At 57.6% G+C, this 17,114-nt stretch overlaps 1 protein-coding gene across 4 annotated transcripts in view; it reads right to left on the reverse strand.

Moving 5' to 3' along the window:
* Nucleotides 1–6,655: 6,655 nt before the first annotated feature.
* Nucleotides 6,656–17,114, reverse strand: part of CDC42BPB (CDC42 binding protein kinase beta) — a 101,623-nt gene continuing 91,164 nt past the window's right edge. For 2 of the 4 annotated variants that reach the window (XM_047735401.1, XM_047735399.1), the window contains 7 exons: nucleotides 15,103–15,200; nucleotides 14,933–15,017; nucleotides 14,722–14,839; nucleotides 14,525–14,642; nucleotides 13,267–13,372; nucleotides 13,111–13,181; nucleotides 6,656–7,993 (listed from right to left, as the gene is read on the reverse strand). In XM_047735401.1, coding sequence (XP_047591357.1) covers nucleotides 7,862–7,993; nucleotides 13,111–13,181; nucleotides 13,267–13,372; nucleotides 14,525–14,642; nucleotides 14,722–14,839; nucleotides 14,933–15,017; nucleotides 15,103–15,200 — 728 coding nt within the window. In that variant the 3' untranslated portion in view covers nucleotides 6,656–7,861. Of the gene's footprint in view, nucleotides 7,994–8,020; nucleotides 8,245–13,110; nucleotides 13,182–13,266; nucleotides 13,373–14,524; nucleotides 14,643–14,721; nucleotides 14,840–14,932; nucleotides 15,018–15,102; nucleotides 15,201–17,114 lie in introns of those variants that run through there. The other 2 variants (XM_047735400.1, XR_007128471.1) reach the window with 2 other exon arrangements.

The following is a 17,114-nucleotide window of genomic DNA, read 5'->3' on the forward strand; positions in this document are numbered from 1 at the left end:
TATTTCTTGAAACAAGTTTTCTGCTCCTTTCTCTCTCTTCTTCTGTGATCTCTGTAATATGAATGTTAGTATACAGAATACTGGTTGTCCCAGAGGTTCCTTAAACTCTTATTTCTTTTCATTCTTTTTTCTTTTTGTTCTTCATTTTGGGTGATTTCCACTACCTGTCTTTCTCCTCTCTGATTCATTCTTCTGTATCCTCAAATCTGTTGCTAATTCCCTCTAGTGTATCTTCCATTTCTGTTTTCATATTCTTAAATTCTGACTGGTGATTTCTCATATTTTCTCTTTTTAAAAAGTTTTTATTTCAGAGACAGAAAGGGAGAGTGGGCGTGTGAGAACAAGCATGAGAGAGGGGAAGGGCAGAGGGAGAAGCAGACACGTCGCTGAGCAGGGGGCCTGATGTGGGGCTTGATCCCAAGAACTGGGATGATCTGAGCCGAGGCAGACACTTAATCAACTGAGCCACACAGGCGTCCCATATTTTCTATCTCTTTGTTGAAGTCTGCACTCTTGTTTCATTTAGTTATTTTTCTCAGGTTTTGTTATTTTGTCTGAAACATACTCCTATGTCTGTTCATTTTGCCTGACTCTATGTATTAGGTAGGTCAGTTACTTCTCCCAGTGTTCAAGGTTTATGTAGGAAATGTCCTGTGTGGCCGAGAAGTGCAATCCCTCCTGGCCACCAGTGCCAACGGCTCCAGGGGTGTCCCTTACATGGACGGCATGTACCCTTGTGTTGTTGTGAAGCTGTGACTGCTGTGGGTGTGCCCGTGGGCGGGGGTGACACCTGGTCTGGCTGGCTGGGCCTCCCTGCTGTAACTGCCATGGTGCACTGGCAGGCTGGGTTATAATGCTCTCAGCTGTGGCCTCAACAAAACACAGGGTTGTGGGAACTTCGGGGGTGTACACCCTGTTGTTAACCATCTAGAGGGAGGATTTCATTTTTTAAAAGATTTTATTTATTTGACAGAGAGGCACAGCGAGAGAGGGAACACAAACAGGGGAAGTGGGAGAGGGAGAAGCAGGCTTCCCACTGAGCAGGGAGCCCAATGTAGGGCTCGATTCCAGGACTCTGGGATCATGACCTGAGCTGAAGGCAGACGCTTAACTGAGCCACCCAGGTGCCCCTAGAGGGAGGATTTCAAAATGGCACTTGCCATCACTGGGGTCTACACAGAATGGGCTAGGAAAAATGGCTGCTCCCAGTGTCTCCATCCTGGGGAGATGCCCAGCTGTCTCTGCCCTCTCTGGCAGGCACTCCAAGATTTTATTTTTATTTTATTCTAATTTTTTTTCAAGATTAATGAAAACATTAATTATGCCTACGGTATGTACATGTTTTATATGGTGTTTTCTGAGTCAAAGCTAGTCTGTGCATTAACCCTTTAAGGGCAGGCTTTCCTTTTCCTATAGTTCCACTGTTTTCTTGGACAGGACTCCCTGGTAGTTTGGGAATCCAGGTGTTTTGCGAGCTCCTCTGGATCTGGGCTGCCTGATGTGGAGCTCAAACCTCTCTCTCCTCAGGAAGAACCTCTGTACCTGTGAGATCTCTCCACTGTGGAGTACTGCCTTTGTGGGAGTATGTTTTTTCCTTAGGCTGCGTTTCTGCCTTTTCTACCGCTCTCCTTGCTGTGCCTTGTTGTGGAGGCTCTGTTCACCCAGGGTCTGGGTCCCCATTACTGGGGATTATTCCAAATACAGTTGTAGATTGTTGTGTTCATGGGATGAGGTGAGCTCCGGACGGTACTATGCTGCCATCTTGAACTTTCTTCTTTCGATATTTGTCATTTGGACCCTTCAAACAGGACCTTCATTTAACCATGAGAAACCTGTATTGGCTGGAGGAGTTTCCTGTAAATTATCAGAGTCAGAGGTGACCTGTCTGCAGTGATGAGGGGTGTTGTCCGAGAGGGAGGGAGCAGGGTGTCCGGGAGAAGGTGACTGCAGCGAGGAGTTCTGGGAGGAGTGGTTAGGAAGAAGATTTCATAGGACTGGGACGATGGGCCGTAAGGTGGTGGGTGTTCAGGAGAGCCTCTACACATGGCATGGGGATGGCTATGGGGGTCCCGGGACTGTCTCCTTGCTGCCCTTAGCCAAAGGCGTGGTGGCAGGAATGGCTCATTTTGGGGTGGTATTTGAAGGCCCTTCCTCCTCACATATTAAAAAGAAAAATGGGAGCTAATAATTAGGATGCCCAAGGGCAGGAGGCATCATTAAGCTTTTCTTTAAAGCCTCAAAGGTTATGTCATCTTCTTTCCTAAATAATAGGGTCAGATTTGTTGATTTCTTTAGAAAACAAACAAAGTTGGGTCCTAAGAGAAGTTCAGAATCCAATTCCACAGCCAGCCAGTCTGAAAAAAAAACTTGTAATTGGTGCTTGGTTTTAGGTTTGGGATGTTCAGGATACTACAAAAGCACATGAGCTTCTACATGAGTCCTTGTTCCAAGACCAGGTGCCCTAAATACTGAATCTGAGTTTGAGCAAACTGCCATTTTTCCTGGAAGACTTTCTGTTCTTTTAAGGCTAATGGTTTCTACAGGAGGCTGCTGTCCTCCTCCTGTCGGGAGACTTGGGAAAGGGGACAGGGAAGCAAGTGCTGCACAGACGGTACCGGGGGAAGCCTCCAGAAAACCTTGTGTCACTAAGTCCTTTTGTAAGGTGTGTGAGCCCCCGGGGTGTGACTGCCTGAGGGTCCTGCCATCCTGCCCAGGGAAGCCGGGATCCCCGCTGGCCGCCGCCACAGAAATGCTGACACAGGCCCTGGGTACGCTCATTATGGCCAGACCCCGGCTGTCGGTTGAGACGGAGGCGGACAAGGACAGGGTGGCGAGGGTCACAATGTTATTTTATGGCTTGGAGCTCCCAGACGAACCTCCCTGCTCAGCTGCTGGGTTTTCTCACAGGTAGGATCAGGGTGCTGCGGGAGCTAGTGCAGGGGCAGTGAGGCCGGGGGCCTCTAGCGCTCTGTTATCCTGGTGCCCTGCAGGGTCTATTTATAGGGTATTGGTTTGTTCTGGGGAGAAGCTTTGCAGGGTCTGCGTGGGTCTCAGTGGGAGGTGTGCTGTGGATTCTGTGGGGATCCATTGAGGGTTTTGCCCATAACGGGCTGGTAGTTGATCCAAGTGGCCTTGGACTTGGCGGCAGGGATGGAGGAGACACAGCAAGGACATGAAAGGGTCACGTGACCCACCTAGTTGGCTATCTGGATTGCTGCTGTCAAATTCCAGAATTACTTCCTCTTTTGGGAGAAATTCCAGCACTTTCTTGAAGAAATTTGGGCCCGGTAAGGGAATGGGGCCAAGGAACTAAGAAGAAAGTGTGAGTATCTCCTAGGGGGCCCAGGCAAGAGAGAAGAGGTTCACGACAGGACCTTGTCGAGGTTTGCTAGAGACCCCCATTATCTGAACGGATCTGGCTCTCCGAGGTGGGGCTCTTGGTGGTAGCGGGGCTGAGCACTGAGTGTCGCTCTCATGTCAGTTGGGACAGAGACTCATTCCCAGTGTTCAGGGCGGTAGAGAGGGACGGGAAGACCCTCTGTAGTTCCTCGGAGCCCCGGCACAAGGGGTGGGAGGGACTAGAAAAGCCCGGTCAGAGAGCCGAAGGGGGCTGGGACTCTTCTTCCGTGTCCAACAGTCTTTTTTTCCATGGTCTGGCCTCTTACGGTAATGGTGAAGGTCAGGAGGGTTTCGGTTCTGTTTAGGGGCCTCTGTTTGTCAGAGTTGGAAATTATGGGTCTCCGAAGTCCTGGTTTTAGCTGAGGCACGGAGGGCACAGGTGAGCGGGCTTGCTACATCAACTAGACCCACAGTGGACAAGTTTCCCATTTCGTCCTGGTCCTTTTAACTGAAACATCCGCCCAGTAACAAACATGGAGCTCAAGGCCACCTGGCTGGGGTGGGCGTCCAGGGCAGACGAAGCGATCTGCAGGCATCAGAATCGCAGGAGCAGGCTTACAGGTGTTTAGCGTCAAGCCTGAACTTCGAGCAACCAGCAGGCTTGGGAACAGCTTCAGTAATTGTTCTGCAAGTTTTCTAAGGATTTCCCAGGCTTCCTGGTCTGTTCCTCTGAATCCCTTCCAGGGTCTTCCCCTGGGCCACAAGCGTGTGAGCACCTGAGAGACCGCGTCCGAGAGACTGGGTTCAGAAGACTGAGTGACCTGTTCCGGGTGTGCTCGAGTCTGCGAGGATCCCGTCCTTTCTCAGCTTTGGCTCCGGGAACACGAGAGATTCGGGGCTTAGCTTTCAAGGGGCAGGTTCTGACGGGTGCGGGGGTGGGGGGCGCTAGGGCAGAAGAGTTCATTCGGAAAGCACTGGAACGAGGAGGCGCGGGTGGCCCTGGAGGCAGGCAAGGCGGCTGGGAGGGGCCGCTGAGGCCTCAGAAGCCCTCGGAGGTCACGCCGCTGTCTTCCGCCGCGGTTGACTGAGGACGGGGTTTCGTATGGTGCTGGGTGCGCTGGTGTTCCCGGGGCTCTTCCCCTCACGTTGTGTAAATTTGGAGCCACCGTCCTCTCCGATTCTGAGAAAGTGACTCTGGGGAGACCGAGGTTTCCCGAGTGACCACTGCTGCTCTCAACGGTCTCTGCTCGAGTCTGCCCTTGAAACACCTGTCCGAGGGGAGTCGCGGGTTTGAAGCAGGACGCTGGGGGCTCCGGGAGGAGCGCAGCTGGAGGCCTGCCCCCACCGCCCGGAGCGCGGCTGGCCCGCGGGGCCACCCGCCCGCACACTCCAGGGCCGGGGGATCCCTGCTCCCCAGCCTCACAGGCTGTTGCGGGGGGTGGGAGGGGGTCTTCTCTGGAGCCTGCATTTGACACCACGTGCCAGGGACCTTGCAAATGGCAGTCATCTGCAGAAGGACGGGTTTCTTCTGGGACGGCAGGGGAAGGGCATGGCGGGCTGCTCAGACTCGGCAAACCCACGGGCAGGCGAGTCTGGAGCCCAAAGGAGAGGAGCGGGATGTCTGCGGAAGGAGGAGGGGGCTGGGAGAGGCGGTCTGGAATCAAAGTCCGTGGTGGGGACGGGGGGGTGGGGGGGGGGGGAGGATTCAGGGTGTGCGGGTCGCTGTCCGGGTCGCTGTCCGGCTGTTCCAGAACAACCTCCGCTGCGCAGGCTTCTTGAGGGACGAGGCGCGCGGAGGCCGCGCGGGGGATGCTGGGGGGATGCTGGGGGGCTCCGGCACCGCAGCGGCCTCTGCGCGGGTTCCCACTGCCCAGGCGCGAGCTGAGCACCTGCGCTGCCGCAAAGCCCCGGATGCTGTGGCTCTAGCCCCTCCCACGCGCGCACACAGCAGGGGAGCTCGGGCCTACGGGGTGTCTTTCCGGGCGGGGGCAGGTAGAGCCTCTGGCGTCCACCGCTGTCAGGCCCGGTGCTTGGGGCGGGGCGGTGTCCCGGTGGCAGCAGCGAGAAGGCGAGTCACACGGCATGTGTGACAGCGGCCGGGTCTGTGACCAACAGCACCCCCCACACCCAGGGCTGGGACCCCGAGGGTGTCTGGGCAGGGGGGGGCTGGGGCGTGCCGGCTGTCGGCCTCTGTGGGCAGCAACTGAGTGCGGTGGGGACCCGTCACTTTGGGGCCCGTGGCGCTCGGCGGTGTGAACCCCACCTGCTTCTGTGCTACCCGCTCTGCCGCTTCCGTAGGACACCCGGCGCCCGCCGCTGGGATCTGCCGCCTGCACGTTGTGGGCACGGCGGGGCCGTCGGCGATCGCGAGCTGGTCCCACGTGGCGCCGGTCTCCGAGGAGCCCTGCTCCTCCTCCGCTCCTGTTGTTCCCAGCCGGTGGCTTTCACCTGGGTCTCTAAAAGGCTCCACCTGTGCCTGGCGTGGTCCCTGCTGCCCCGACACCCTGATCCTTTCAAGGACAGCCACCTGTGCCCTGTGTGTGGTGGTGGTGGTGGTGGGACATACAAAGTGAGGGGAGCAGATGGGAAGGGAGAGCCGGTGGCGGTGGCCCAGGGGCTGGTCCCTGAACATCCCCGCCATGGGGTGAGTGAGCTGCTCTCCGGACTTTGTGGCCTCACAGCCCCCCTGCAGGCAAGGCTGTCACTGGCCCTGAGTTACCAAGGACACGGGAGCTCTTGGAACAACTACAACCCAACTCACATCGGGGGGTGGCTGTCCACAGCGTCGGGGTGACTCCAGCCTGCCCCATCCCATCCTCTAGGGCCGCTGAGGGGCCAGCGTGCTTGTGTGTGGCCGGGGTCCCCCTGCTGCTCCAGGCGGCCCCACAGACTGGAGCCTCTCCTGCGCGACGACTCTTGTTCTGCCTTGCAGTGTCTCTCGGGTGCCCCCACCCCCGCCCTGCCCGTGGCCCCTGGAGGCTTCTACTTCTATCGGGCTGAAACTCTAACCCAGTTCCGGTGTCTGGCTACCACGAGGCCTGGCAGGAGCACCTAGCCAGGGGGCCCCTTTCTCCCCACAGTGGCCAAGCCCGCCCCTGCCTACCGTGTCCGGGCGCCCCCCACCAGGAGCCCCATCACAGCCCTGGGGGGCCGCAGTCCCACTGGAAGCCAGCTCCGGCCATGGGCAGACAGGTGCCTTTTGCAGGACCCCACAGAGCAACTGAGCAAGAACGGTGTCGGCGGGCAGCGGTTTCCGGCACCGGGTCCCCGTTGGGACACAAGCAGGGAGACCAGTCCTCACACGCAGACAAGCCACTGAGAACTTCAAAACTGCTGTCTTCTGCTTTATTGGCAGCTAAATTGTTCAAAAATGTTCTCACGAATCAATAATTACAAAGACTCAGACTTACATTAAAAAAGTAAAAACCAGAACCCCCAGCAGGTGCCAGACCCAGCAGAAGGCCCAGGGGGCAGCGGACAGCAGGCGCTGGGTGTGCGACACGCACAGGCAGGCCGTGGTGCCCACATCACTCAGTGCCGACTCAAGGGAAGTGCACGTCTTCCACAGCGTCGCCAGAACACGGACCAGCGGGAGCGCAGGGCAGAGCCCGTCCTGAGCCGGAGACCAGCGCCGCCGGCTGGCCGGTTAATAAGCCTTTCACAGGACAGGGCACAGACCTGATTACTCAACACAGCAGCAAGGAAGGGGGAGAGTAAATCCACGGGCAGAGCCAATGTGCAGGAGTGTTGGGCGAGTCTATGTGATGCATACGGGCACTAACCACAGGGCTCCATGCAGGGGCGGGGCGGCGGGGGGGGTGTCCGGCGCCCGCAGCAGGGCTCCGGGGGCGCTGGCCTCCTCTTGCCCAGTGGCAGCTCGCCACGCCCACCTTCATGGTGAGGCAGCAGCCGTGCGAGCGCAGGGACTTCACAGTAGTGAGACAGGTGACACTTGACGGCTGTGACCAGGAGTGGATGGACACACGGACATACACACACACAGCCCAGGGCAGGGGTGGCTCCGGGGGCCTCTGGCCATGGCTACATGGTCGGCAGAAGGTCTGCAGCTGACTGTAATGGCTAAGCGAAGGCCACCGACTAACCTCCGCTTTCCTGTCTTCAAGATTCTAGGGACACGGGGACTGAAACACAATTTCCTACGATTCTCTAAGGTCCTAGGGAACAGGCTCGTCACGGAGGCTGCACGGGGCCTGCGGGCTCACCCCTCGGGAGGCCGGCATCCACAGCTGGTTCCGGGCGGGGGAGGCGAGGTGCTGGTCCTTCCTGTGCAAACGGAATGGTGCTGTCCCACCGTGGTGCAGGTCAGTGGGTTGGGCCCACCACCATCAACCATGTGGCAGAAAACTGATCATTATTATAATAAAGATTTTTCTTTATCTCCATATCTACATATTGAGTCTACGTTTCCTTGGACAACACTGGAGGGTCAGCTTTGCTTGGCACTGGCACCGGAGGCCACCCACCCCAGCTCCCCGGCCCCGTGGTGGCGAGGCCGGTGGCTTCAGGCGTCGTAGGCTGGCTGCTCCAGGCCTTCGAGGGGGAGCTGGCTTCTGTGCGGGGAGTTGGGGCTTGGGGGGCCGCTGGGGTTGGAGCTGTTCGATGGAGTCGAGTGTTTGGTCGAGTCGGAGTCAGGCTGTTAACACAAGGAGGGGGAGAGCGTAAGGATAACCGCCCCGGGCCTGTGGAGGCTGGGTGCAGCCCTCCGGACACGGGCACTGGTGGGATAAAGACGGGCCCGCTGCTGCCTCCTGTCTGGTTACGACAACACTCTGCGAGCATTTCACAGCGTCCTTCAGTGCGCCAGTGAAGCGATCACAAACCAAAGCCCAACCTGAAACCCACAAATAACTCAGCAATTACAGTTCCAAAAAGGAACGAGCAACTCTACAGCGAAGAAACCAGACAGACTGAAGTCAGAGAAGGCGCTCTTTCATGATGAACTTTCTCAGCGTGATAAAAGGCCCACAGCTCACTTCACACTGCGTGGCAAAGTCACAACTTTCGCACTAGCACGAGGCACAAACGAGACGCCCGCTCTCACTAGTGCTGTTCAACTCCGGCATAAATTTAACCAAAGAGGTGAGACATCTGACCACTGAACATAGAGAACACTGCGGCAGAAAGACGGCCTGAGCCATCTCATGACCGTGGATGGAAGACCCAGCATCGCAAGGATGGCAGTACGCCCCCAGAACAATGCACAGCCTCAGCGCCGTCCCTACTGAAATTCCGACAGCTCTTTTTCCAGAAATGGGAAATGGCTGTCCTGTCCTCAAATTCATATGGAATTGCAAGGGGCCCAGAGCAGCCAAAACAATACTCTGAAAAAACTGGGAGGAACCACACGTCCCAAACTTACTCCTCCAAATGCACTGAAAAGCAACAGTACCCCAAACGGCGTGGTGTTGCATCGGCACAGAGAGCAGCAGAACAGAACCGAGTCCAGAAATAAATCTGTGCTACCACGGTCCACTGGCTTTTGACAAGGGTGCCAAGGCACTTCGACGAGGGAAGGTGGCGCTGGACCTCCACCTTACAACGTAAGGAAGAAGAACTCCCAGTAGATCAATGACCCGAACTTAAAGGCTAAAACTGGAATACTCAGAAGAAAACAAGAATAAACCTTCATGACTTTGGATTCAGCAACGAATTCTTAGTTATAACTCAAAAGCACAACCAACAGAAAAAAAACGGTTGGGTATCACCCAAATTAGAAGCATCAGAGAACAGGATCAAGAAGGTGAGAAGACGACCCACAGGAAGGACGAAAACACCTGCACCTCATGTCAGGGCCAAGTGTCCCGATAACACAACGTGCTGTTCAACCCCGTAACAAAAGACAACTCAATTTACAAAAACGGGCAAACGACTAGACGCTTCTCCGAAGGTACAGAAGCTGCCAGCAAGCGCAGGGAAACGAGGCTGGACATCAGCAGTCATTAGGGAGATGCGAATCTAACCACAATGAGGCTGGTAACTTCACACCCACCAGGATGGCTACTAAAAAAAAAAAAAAGGAAGGGAAGGATAAGCACTGACAAGGATGCGGAGAAATCGTCCCCTTCACACTTTGCCGGCTGGAGTGTGAAATGGCGCAGCTGTTGTGGGAAACACTGACGGCTCTTCAGAAAGTGAACCGTCCTCCGCGGCTGGATGCGCCTGCACGACCGCGGGTCCGCACATGGTCTTCTCCGCGCTACTCGCAGCAGCCAGAGCTAGGGACAGCCCACGTGTCCACCCAGGGACAAGGAGGATGTAAAACGGGGGACATCGGACGCCTGCTGCAATGTCAGTGAACCTGGAAGCCTTTACGCTAAGTGAAGAGGCCAGACTCAGAAGGCGGCGCAGATGTCTGTGACGGGCACACCCGCAGAGACGGAACAAAGATGTGTCACTGCCATGGGCGGCGGAAGGGAGGAATGGGAGAAAACGCTGGGTTGGGGTGGGGTGGGGTGGGTTTTGGGGCAATGGAAATACTTTGGTTGCACAACTCTGAATTTACTGACCAGCCACGGAATTGTTCACTTTAGAGTGGCATGAACTCCACTCACATTCCTCCCAGAGTGTGAACACATGAGAGCAGTGCGGGACGAACGGGTGCTCTGTGCCTGGGGGGTCCCCTGTCCACTGTGCGGCAGGCTGGCCTGGGACTTCTAACCTGAACCCCGAGAGGAGGCAACGTTGGAAAGACGGAGGACCAGCTCCAGGGTCAAGGGGACCAAACAACGTGGTGAGACCGGGGGCTGGGGAAGCAGAAAGAAGGCGCCCAGTCCACCCCTGACCGACACAGCTCAGAAGTGTGCGGGTGCACGCACAGGCACATGCTTACACACACTCATCTGCCAGTCCCTGGGGAGAACACTATGAGGCCTTCTTGCTGTTCTCCAAGATCTCAGACAAGCCTCGCCCGAGGGGCGTTCTGCACGAGAGCTGCACTTTTCAAAATTCAACGTCATGAGAGAGAAAGGCTGGACCCAGACTAGAGGCAGGACGACAGAACCCACGGGTGCTCCTTAACTGGACTCTGGGTTTCAGAGCGGCCAGGCCCTGGGCGTGAACAGTCCCCGGGAGACACCGAGGTGCGAGGTGAGCCCTGCCGGGGAGGAGGGGGCTGCACCCTCAGGAGACGCGCTCAAAAGCAGGCTGGGGCTCCGGTGAGGCCGCACCTTCCCTTCTGCTGGGCGTTCCCCCACAGACCCGACCGGGGGGCAGGTCACGTAAAGCTCCGTGGGCGCTTACTCTGGTGTTCTTGCAACTCTTCTGAAGGTTCAAAACTTTCAAAATACACAGCTGAGGGGAAAAAAGCAAAATAAGAGAAAAAACCAAGACCTACCTCTAGAGGCGGCAGCGTTCGGCGGTTCTGAGGGTGTTCTAGGAACCTTCCCGGAAAGAAAACGGGTACGTTATGGCTACCAAGAGCGGAGTCAGAACTGAGCTCAGTACAGCTCTGAGGACAAAGGCGGCCGAGGTCAGCCCAGGGCACAAGCTTTACTGATGAACACTGTCAAGCGAAGGACCCCAGACCGTATCTACTCCAAGAAACAACACATCACAACCAGGGAGCACTGACTCTCAGGAGGCAAGGCCGCGCCCTCCGGCACAAACAGGCTGGAGAGAAATCCCGGGAAGGTGGGGTTGCCAAGGGAAACCTTTGATAAAAGCACCTGACCGACACCCACCACCCCTGCCTTAGCCTGGTGAGACGCTGGCCAGAAAGGATGGAGACGTGTGTCTTCCTCCGTGATGCACGGAGCCCGGGGCATCAGCAGGCCAAACCTCTGCTCTCAGGAGGCCCCCCAGTGTGCTGAGCGAGGAGACGCCACCTCCGCACCCCCACCCTCTCCCAGGGTCCAAGAGACAGAACTCTAAGGCCATCAACCAAACACAAGTACCAATCAGAACTCATCAAGGTAGGGGGACACTGAAGGGCCCAGAGTCGCCAGCCAGAACCACCAGGTATGCGGCGGAAGATTGCGGTCCATTCACAATGGCAACAAACCCCTCCAGATTCCTAAGAATCACTTACCACAAACACGCACTACCTGTAGGAGGGAAACCAGCAACTGGAGAGACACTCCATGTTCCCACACAGGAAAGGTCAAGATGGTGGGCATCCCCCAAATTAATCTATGAATCAGTGTAATTGTAACAAAAAGCTCAACACAATTTTTACTTTTTTTTTTACCGTGAAGCCAACAAGCTGGTTTTAAAATTTGGGGGGGCAGGGGCAGCGCCTGGCTGGCTCGACCGACGAGCACAGGACTCCTGATCCCAAGGTCATGGTTTCGAGCCCCACGCTGGGTGTAGATGTTACTTAGTAGATACACTTAAAAGAAATAAAATTTATTTGTGTAAAATAAAAACAGCTAAGAAACTGTTATAAAGAAGGAACAGAGATTTCTTTGCCTGATCTCCCACAGGCGGCGCAGACAGAGGAAAAGAATCCATCCACTGGTGGACAGACTATCCAGAAACAGAAACACGTCAACAAAGGGGTTTAACATACTAAAAAGACAACATTTCAAGTTGGAGGGAAAGAAATGGCATGGGGCCAGGGCGCCACCCACTTTCAAAATAAGTCAGCTCAGGTCCTTGCCTACAAACATACTCTCCGAGTCAGGACACTCTCTTGCAAACAAACATCACGAAGGCATGACGCACCAAAAGGAAACCTCGCTGAACTCAAGAGATGTGAGAACGTCTGTTCACCTTAGCTGAATGAGACAGACGGGACTGCGTGAGAATTAGCGTGTGCAACAGACCATGTTCACAGTGAGAAAAGAGCTTCCAGGAATGAGGGAGGGGGCGAAGGTGCACAGCTGGGCCTGGAGGAAGAACGGCCAGCCCACGCTGGCAGTGACTGTGGACCTCAGAGAGCAGCCCGGCAGGAAGACCAGCATCGGCCTCTCCTGTTCTGCCCCGGGTGGGGCTCCCAGGGAGCCACCGGGCAGGGTGTGGGGCTCCCTAGTGCACGGAGGCTGGTGAGCACGGGCTCCCACACTGTCCCCACTCCCCACAGCAAGCATAAGGCCACACCCACCACGGCACGGTCCGGGGTGCCCAAGGAACAGCAGAGCCATGCTGGCCCCGCAGGCCCCGATCCTGAACAGCCATCAGAGAACGGGGGAGACAGGCCGGCGTGGAAGCCTCTCGCAGACGCACCAGGCCACCTGCACACCCGACCGAACGCAGCTACCAGGAGTTACATAGGAGCGTGCAGGAGGACACAGACGGTCTAGAAGGGAGAAGCTGGCTGGGCTTTTCTCGGAAAGGCATTCATTTCTCAGTCATTCAGCAGAGAGCCCCTACTTGTCAGTGTCCAGGAGGCTTCTGTGGCCCTCCCAAGCCCCCAGTTGGGGCAGCCACCAGCACCTGGAGGGTCCAGGCCCTCGGGAGCAGAGCCCGGAAGGGGGCCTGGTTCCAGAGGCCTTGGTCTGACTGAGGAACATGCTGGTCAGGTCATTACCTGGGAACAGGATCCCACATCCTTCTCCCACCAGGCTCACGGTCACAGAGCCTGTGCCGTCCCACCCTCCAGTGGCACCGGGGAGTAACACTCAGGTCAGCCTGTCACTAGGCTGCTCTTCCTTCGGCGGTGACCAGGCAGCACCCCGGCCCCTTCTTTCCCGGGCCTGCTGGGCCCCACAAGGCTGGTCCAGGCGGGGTGAAGCTGCTGTCACCACTCGGATTCTCCCCCACGTGAGGAGCTGCAGACACTCAGTGGCGCCCCTGGAACAAGGCAAGTCTTACCTCTTTGTCAAAGTCCTGGTCAGGATCAGACATACTCCTAAGAGGCACAGCCACTCCGGGCTCCGACCCCCCTGTGGAACAAGGACAGCTGCCATCTTAGGGAAAAGAGTCCAGAGCCCCGGCAGGCCAGGCCCCCACTCTCGGACACCCTGGTACCTGATGAGGGCCATGAGATGTAGGGCTTGTTCCTGGGTGGAGGCTGCCGAGACAGGTTGGGGGGAGCTGGGCCAGGCCTTTCCTCCTGGGAGGGGGGTACGGCGCTCTGGGTGGAGAGAGAGGTAGTGAGCAGGCTTGGGGCGCCCAGGCAGACAGCAGGGCAGAAGCACGTCTGGGCCCCGGCCCCACTGCAAGCCAGGCCCCACAGACCACAGCCGGGGGCCTGAGACCTCGCTCCATGGACAGAGGCACCAGACTAATTTTGAGCTAAGAATTGAGAAAAATGATTTTATGCCAAGTCAAATCTTAGCTCATGTTTGTTTTTTTTTTAAGTTAACATATAATGTATTATTTGCCCCAAGGGTACAGCTCTGTGAATCGTCAGGCTTACACAATTCACAGTGCTCACTATAGCACACACCCTCCCTAGTGTCCATTCTCCAGCTACCCCATACCTCCTACCCCTGCCCTTCCAGCAACCCTCAGTTTGTTTTCTGAGATTAAGAGTCTCTTATGGTTTGCCTCCCTCTCTGGTCTCATCTGGTTTCATTTTTTCCCCTCCCTGCCCTTATGATCCTGTCTTCTCAAATTCCTCGCATCAGTGAAATCACATGGTAACTGTCTTTCTCTGACTGACTTACTTCGCTCAGCCTAATACCCTCTGTTCCACCCATGTCATTGCAAATGGCAAGATTTTGCAGTTTTTTGATGGCCACGTAGCAGTCCGTGGTTTGTGTGGGTGTGTGTCTGTGCGTGTCCCACAGCATCTTTATCCATTCATCTGCGGATGGACGTCTGGGCTCCTTCCACTGTTTGGCTGTTGTGGACGTTGCTGCTATGAACATGGGGGTGCACGTGCCCCTTTGGGTCACTACATCTGTATCTCTGGGGTAAATATCCAGTAGTGCAACTGCTGGGTCACAGGGTCTAGCTCACGTTTTTAAGTGAAAAGCTCCACTACCTGCTTGTACGAAGATGTTCCCGAGAAGTCACTTTTGATGGCTAGTTTCCCCACAAAACACGAACAGCCTGAAATGGTGACTGACCCCAGCCGAGTGTAAATGCCCCTTACAGACCCCCCAGATGAACCACAGCCAGCTCCGCAGTGAGGCGCCGCGGGATTCTGTCCAAGAGGCGGTGGGGCAGGGGCTCCGACTGCTCTGCATGCGGGGCAGCCGGGTAGCCTAGGCTGGTGGACCGAAGGGCCTGCAGCCCCGCCCCGCCCCAGGCCCCGCCCCACCCCGCCAACCCCGCTCACCAGAGGCAAGTCCATGAGCACCTGCATGCCGTCACCGGGGCCCATGTGGGCCACGTGGTTGAAGTTGGTGGGGTTGGATATCATTTTGGATCTCAACTCTGGGTCTCTAAGCATCTCTCTGAGGAAAAGCGGGGCGCGTTGCAGACTCCCGAAAACGCCGCGGGCCCCCCCCCGCCCCTCCCCGCCCCGGTGCTCACCGCCGCTGCTGCAGCCGCTCCTCCTCCGGCACCTTGAAGACAAAGCGCCTCTTGCTCCTGGTCCGGAGCATCTGCTTCTTGCTGTTATCAGACGTGTCGGGCACGTTGAGGGCCGTTCCTGCGGGAGGGGGACGAGCCCTGCGGTTCCGTGCGGGCCCCGTGCGGGCGACCCGCGGGCCCCGCCGCCCCCGCCCCGCGGGCAAAGCCTCACCCGCGAACTTGCTCTTGAAGTAGATCAGACGGGGGGGCTCGCAGCTGAGGAGGTTGAGCGAGCCGTCGGAGCTCAGCGGCCGTATCTGCGGGCGAAGGCAGAGGGAGGGGAGCGGCGTGCAAGGCTGCGGCGCGCGGGAGGGGGCCGACCCGTGCCGCCCAGGGCCTTACCCTCCGCAGGCCGATGGTCTGGACCCACTCCATGGTGCGCACGTCGAACACGTCCACGCCATACTCGCTGTACACCGTGACGTGAGAGGGGCTGCAACCTGGCGCGGAGGGGGCAGGCGGGTGAGCCAGCCGCGCCCCCGCGCCCCCGCCCCTCGGGCCGCGCCGCCCTCAGCTCGGGGGGCGCAACCCACTCGAAGGTAGGAACTCGCATGCTCCCACCCTAGAAGGACCCTTCGCTCCCAAGGTCCCCAAACACCGGGCCCGCCTGTGCCCGCGCAGCGCCTTCCACACACGGTGCAGGTGGTGAGCAGCCGTGCAGGGAGCCGGCTGCCCCTTCGCTCCCTCCCGCAACCACTGCGGAAACCAGCGCTTTAGGCTCAACATGCCTGGAACTGAGGTGGGGGCGAGCGCTCTGTTTGGAGGCAAATTCCTTTAAGAGATGCAGAAAGTCAGATTTCTCAGTGAACCCTTAAAATCTCCAAACAAAACTGCTGCCCAGCTCTGGAGCAACCACCCGCCTTGCCTCGGCCCAGCTAACCCACTGGCTTGCTCTCTCGGGGACTGGTCCCTAAAGGTGTGTGCAGGCGGCCCTCCGGTGCTCTGGTCTCAACACACCCGGGACCAGTTTCCTGTGAGAAGCCCTGGGGGGTGAGATGGGGGAACGACATTCCCCACTCCTCCGGAGCGACGGGACACTGCCGGGTGGGGACAGGAACACACCAGGGACCAGGGGCCCATCTGGCATTTGAGGCTTGAGGGGACAGCCCCCGCCTTTAGAACTGCAGTAAGACTGAACCTCGGGGGAAGGAGAGCAGGTCTCGGGAGAGGACCGGCCCAGGAGGGCGAGGCAGGGGCGAGGCCAGCGGTGGGGTCCCCAGCGCCTCCCCGCAGCAGCACAGAGCCCCGCAGCTGGCAGAGATGGGCCTGTGCCCCGGCCCTTCTGCCTTCCAGGCTCAAGTTACTCTCTCGCGTCATGCGTCACTGACTGAAGATGAACCTTTGAAAGGCTTCTCCTGCTGTGCTGCTGTCACCGTCCCAGTGCGTGGTCAGCCCCTCTCTCTTGAACACAAACGGGGAGATGAAGGAGCCTTTAGGAAGCAGCCGAGAGGCTGGAACTAGCCAACGCCCGTCACAGAGGGGACATGCAGCAAAACTCCCTGCGGGAGCTCTCAGAGAACCGTCCTCCACACGGAGGCCCCTGGCATGGGGGGGCTCCCTCTGCGAGGAACCGAGGAGAGGCGTGTGTGGCTTGCCGATAAACTGAGGCATCGTTGTCTAAAGAAAACTGTAAATGAAAACATCAACACCGGTGGCGAGAGGACAGGCTGGGGAGCCTGACAGATGTGCGTCCGAGCCCGGCTCCACCGTGTGGCCTATGTGGGACCGCCCGTGCCTCCCTATGTGACTGGGACGGGTGAGGACACACGCGAATGCGCAGCACGGGCGTGGAACAAGGAGGCAACAGTTTTCGTTCTCCAGCCTGAACTTAGCGAGTCGTTTCTCACCCACTCACAAACGGATGGGGGTGTGTGGTGTGCACGCGGGGGGAGTGGGAACCAGGAGGGCCAACACAGGAGAGCATGAGGTGCGCGGGCCAGCCACACAGCCAGGATGCCGAAAACATCACACGCAGTGACCTTTCCACAATAAACTTCCCAAAACTTAGGGTTCAGGAGGAGAAGACCCTGACAGGCAGGGCTGCTGCACAGCTCTGAGGCTGCTCCTGTCCAGGCTGCCCATGAGGACGATGGGGTGCGGCAAGGAAGGGACCCAGCCAGCCATCACCTGCCTGCCTGTCTGCCGCCCTGGCTGGGGGCTGACTGAGTTGGGGACCATGCAGAGGCCTGGAGAGCCGAAGGCTGGCGGATTACCTCAACGGCCCGGTGTCCCACTTCCAACACCTCTAGGGACTCTGCCAGCTTGGCGAGGCCCGCCGTGAGGCACACAGAAGGTTATCCTTTTAGGTAATTAAGGAAAAATAGGACCCCCACCTCCCACCCTGTCCCCACCCG

The sequence above is a fragment of the Lutra lutra genome, chromosome 7 (genome assembly GCF_902655055.1).
Source record: "Lutra lutra chromosome 7, mLutLut1.2, whole genome shotgun sequence".
Classification (NCBI taxonomy): domain Eukaryota; kingdom Metazoa; phylum Chordata; class Mammalia; order Carnivora; family Mustelidae; genus Lutra; species Lutra lutra.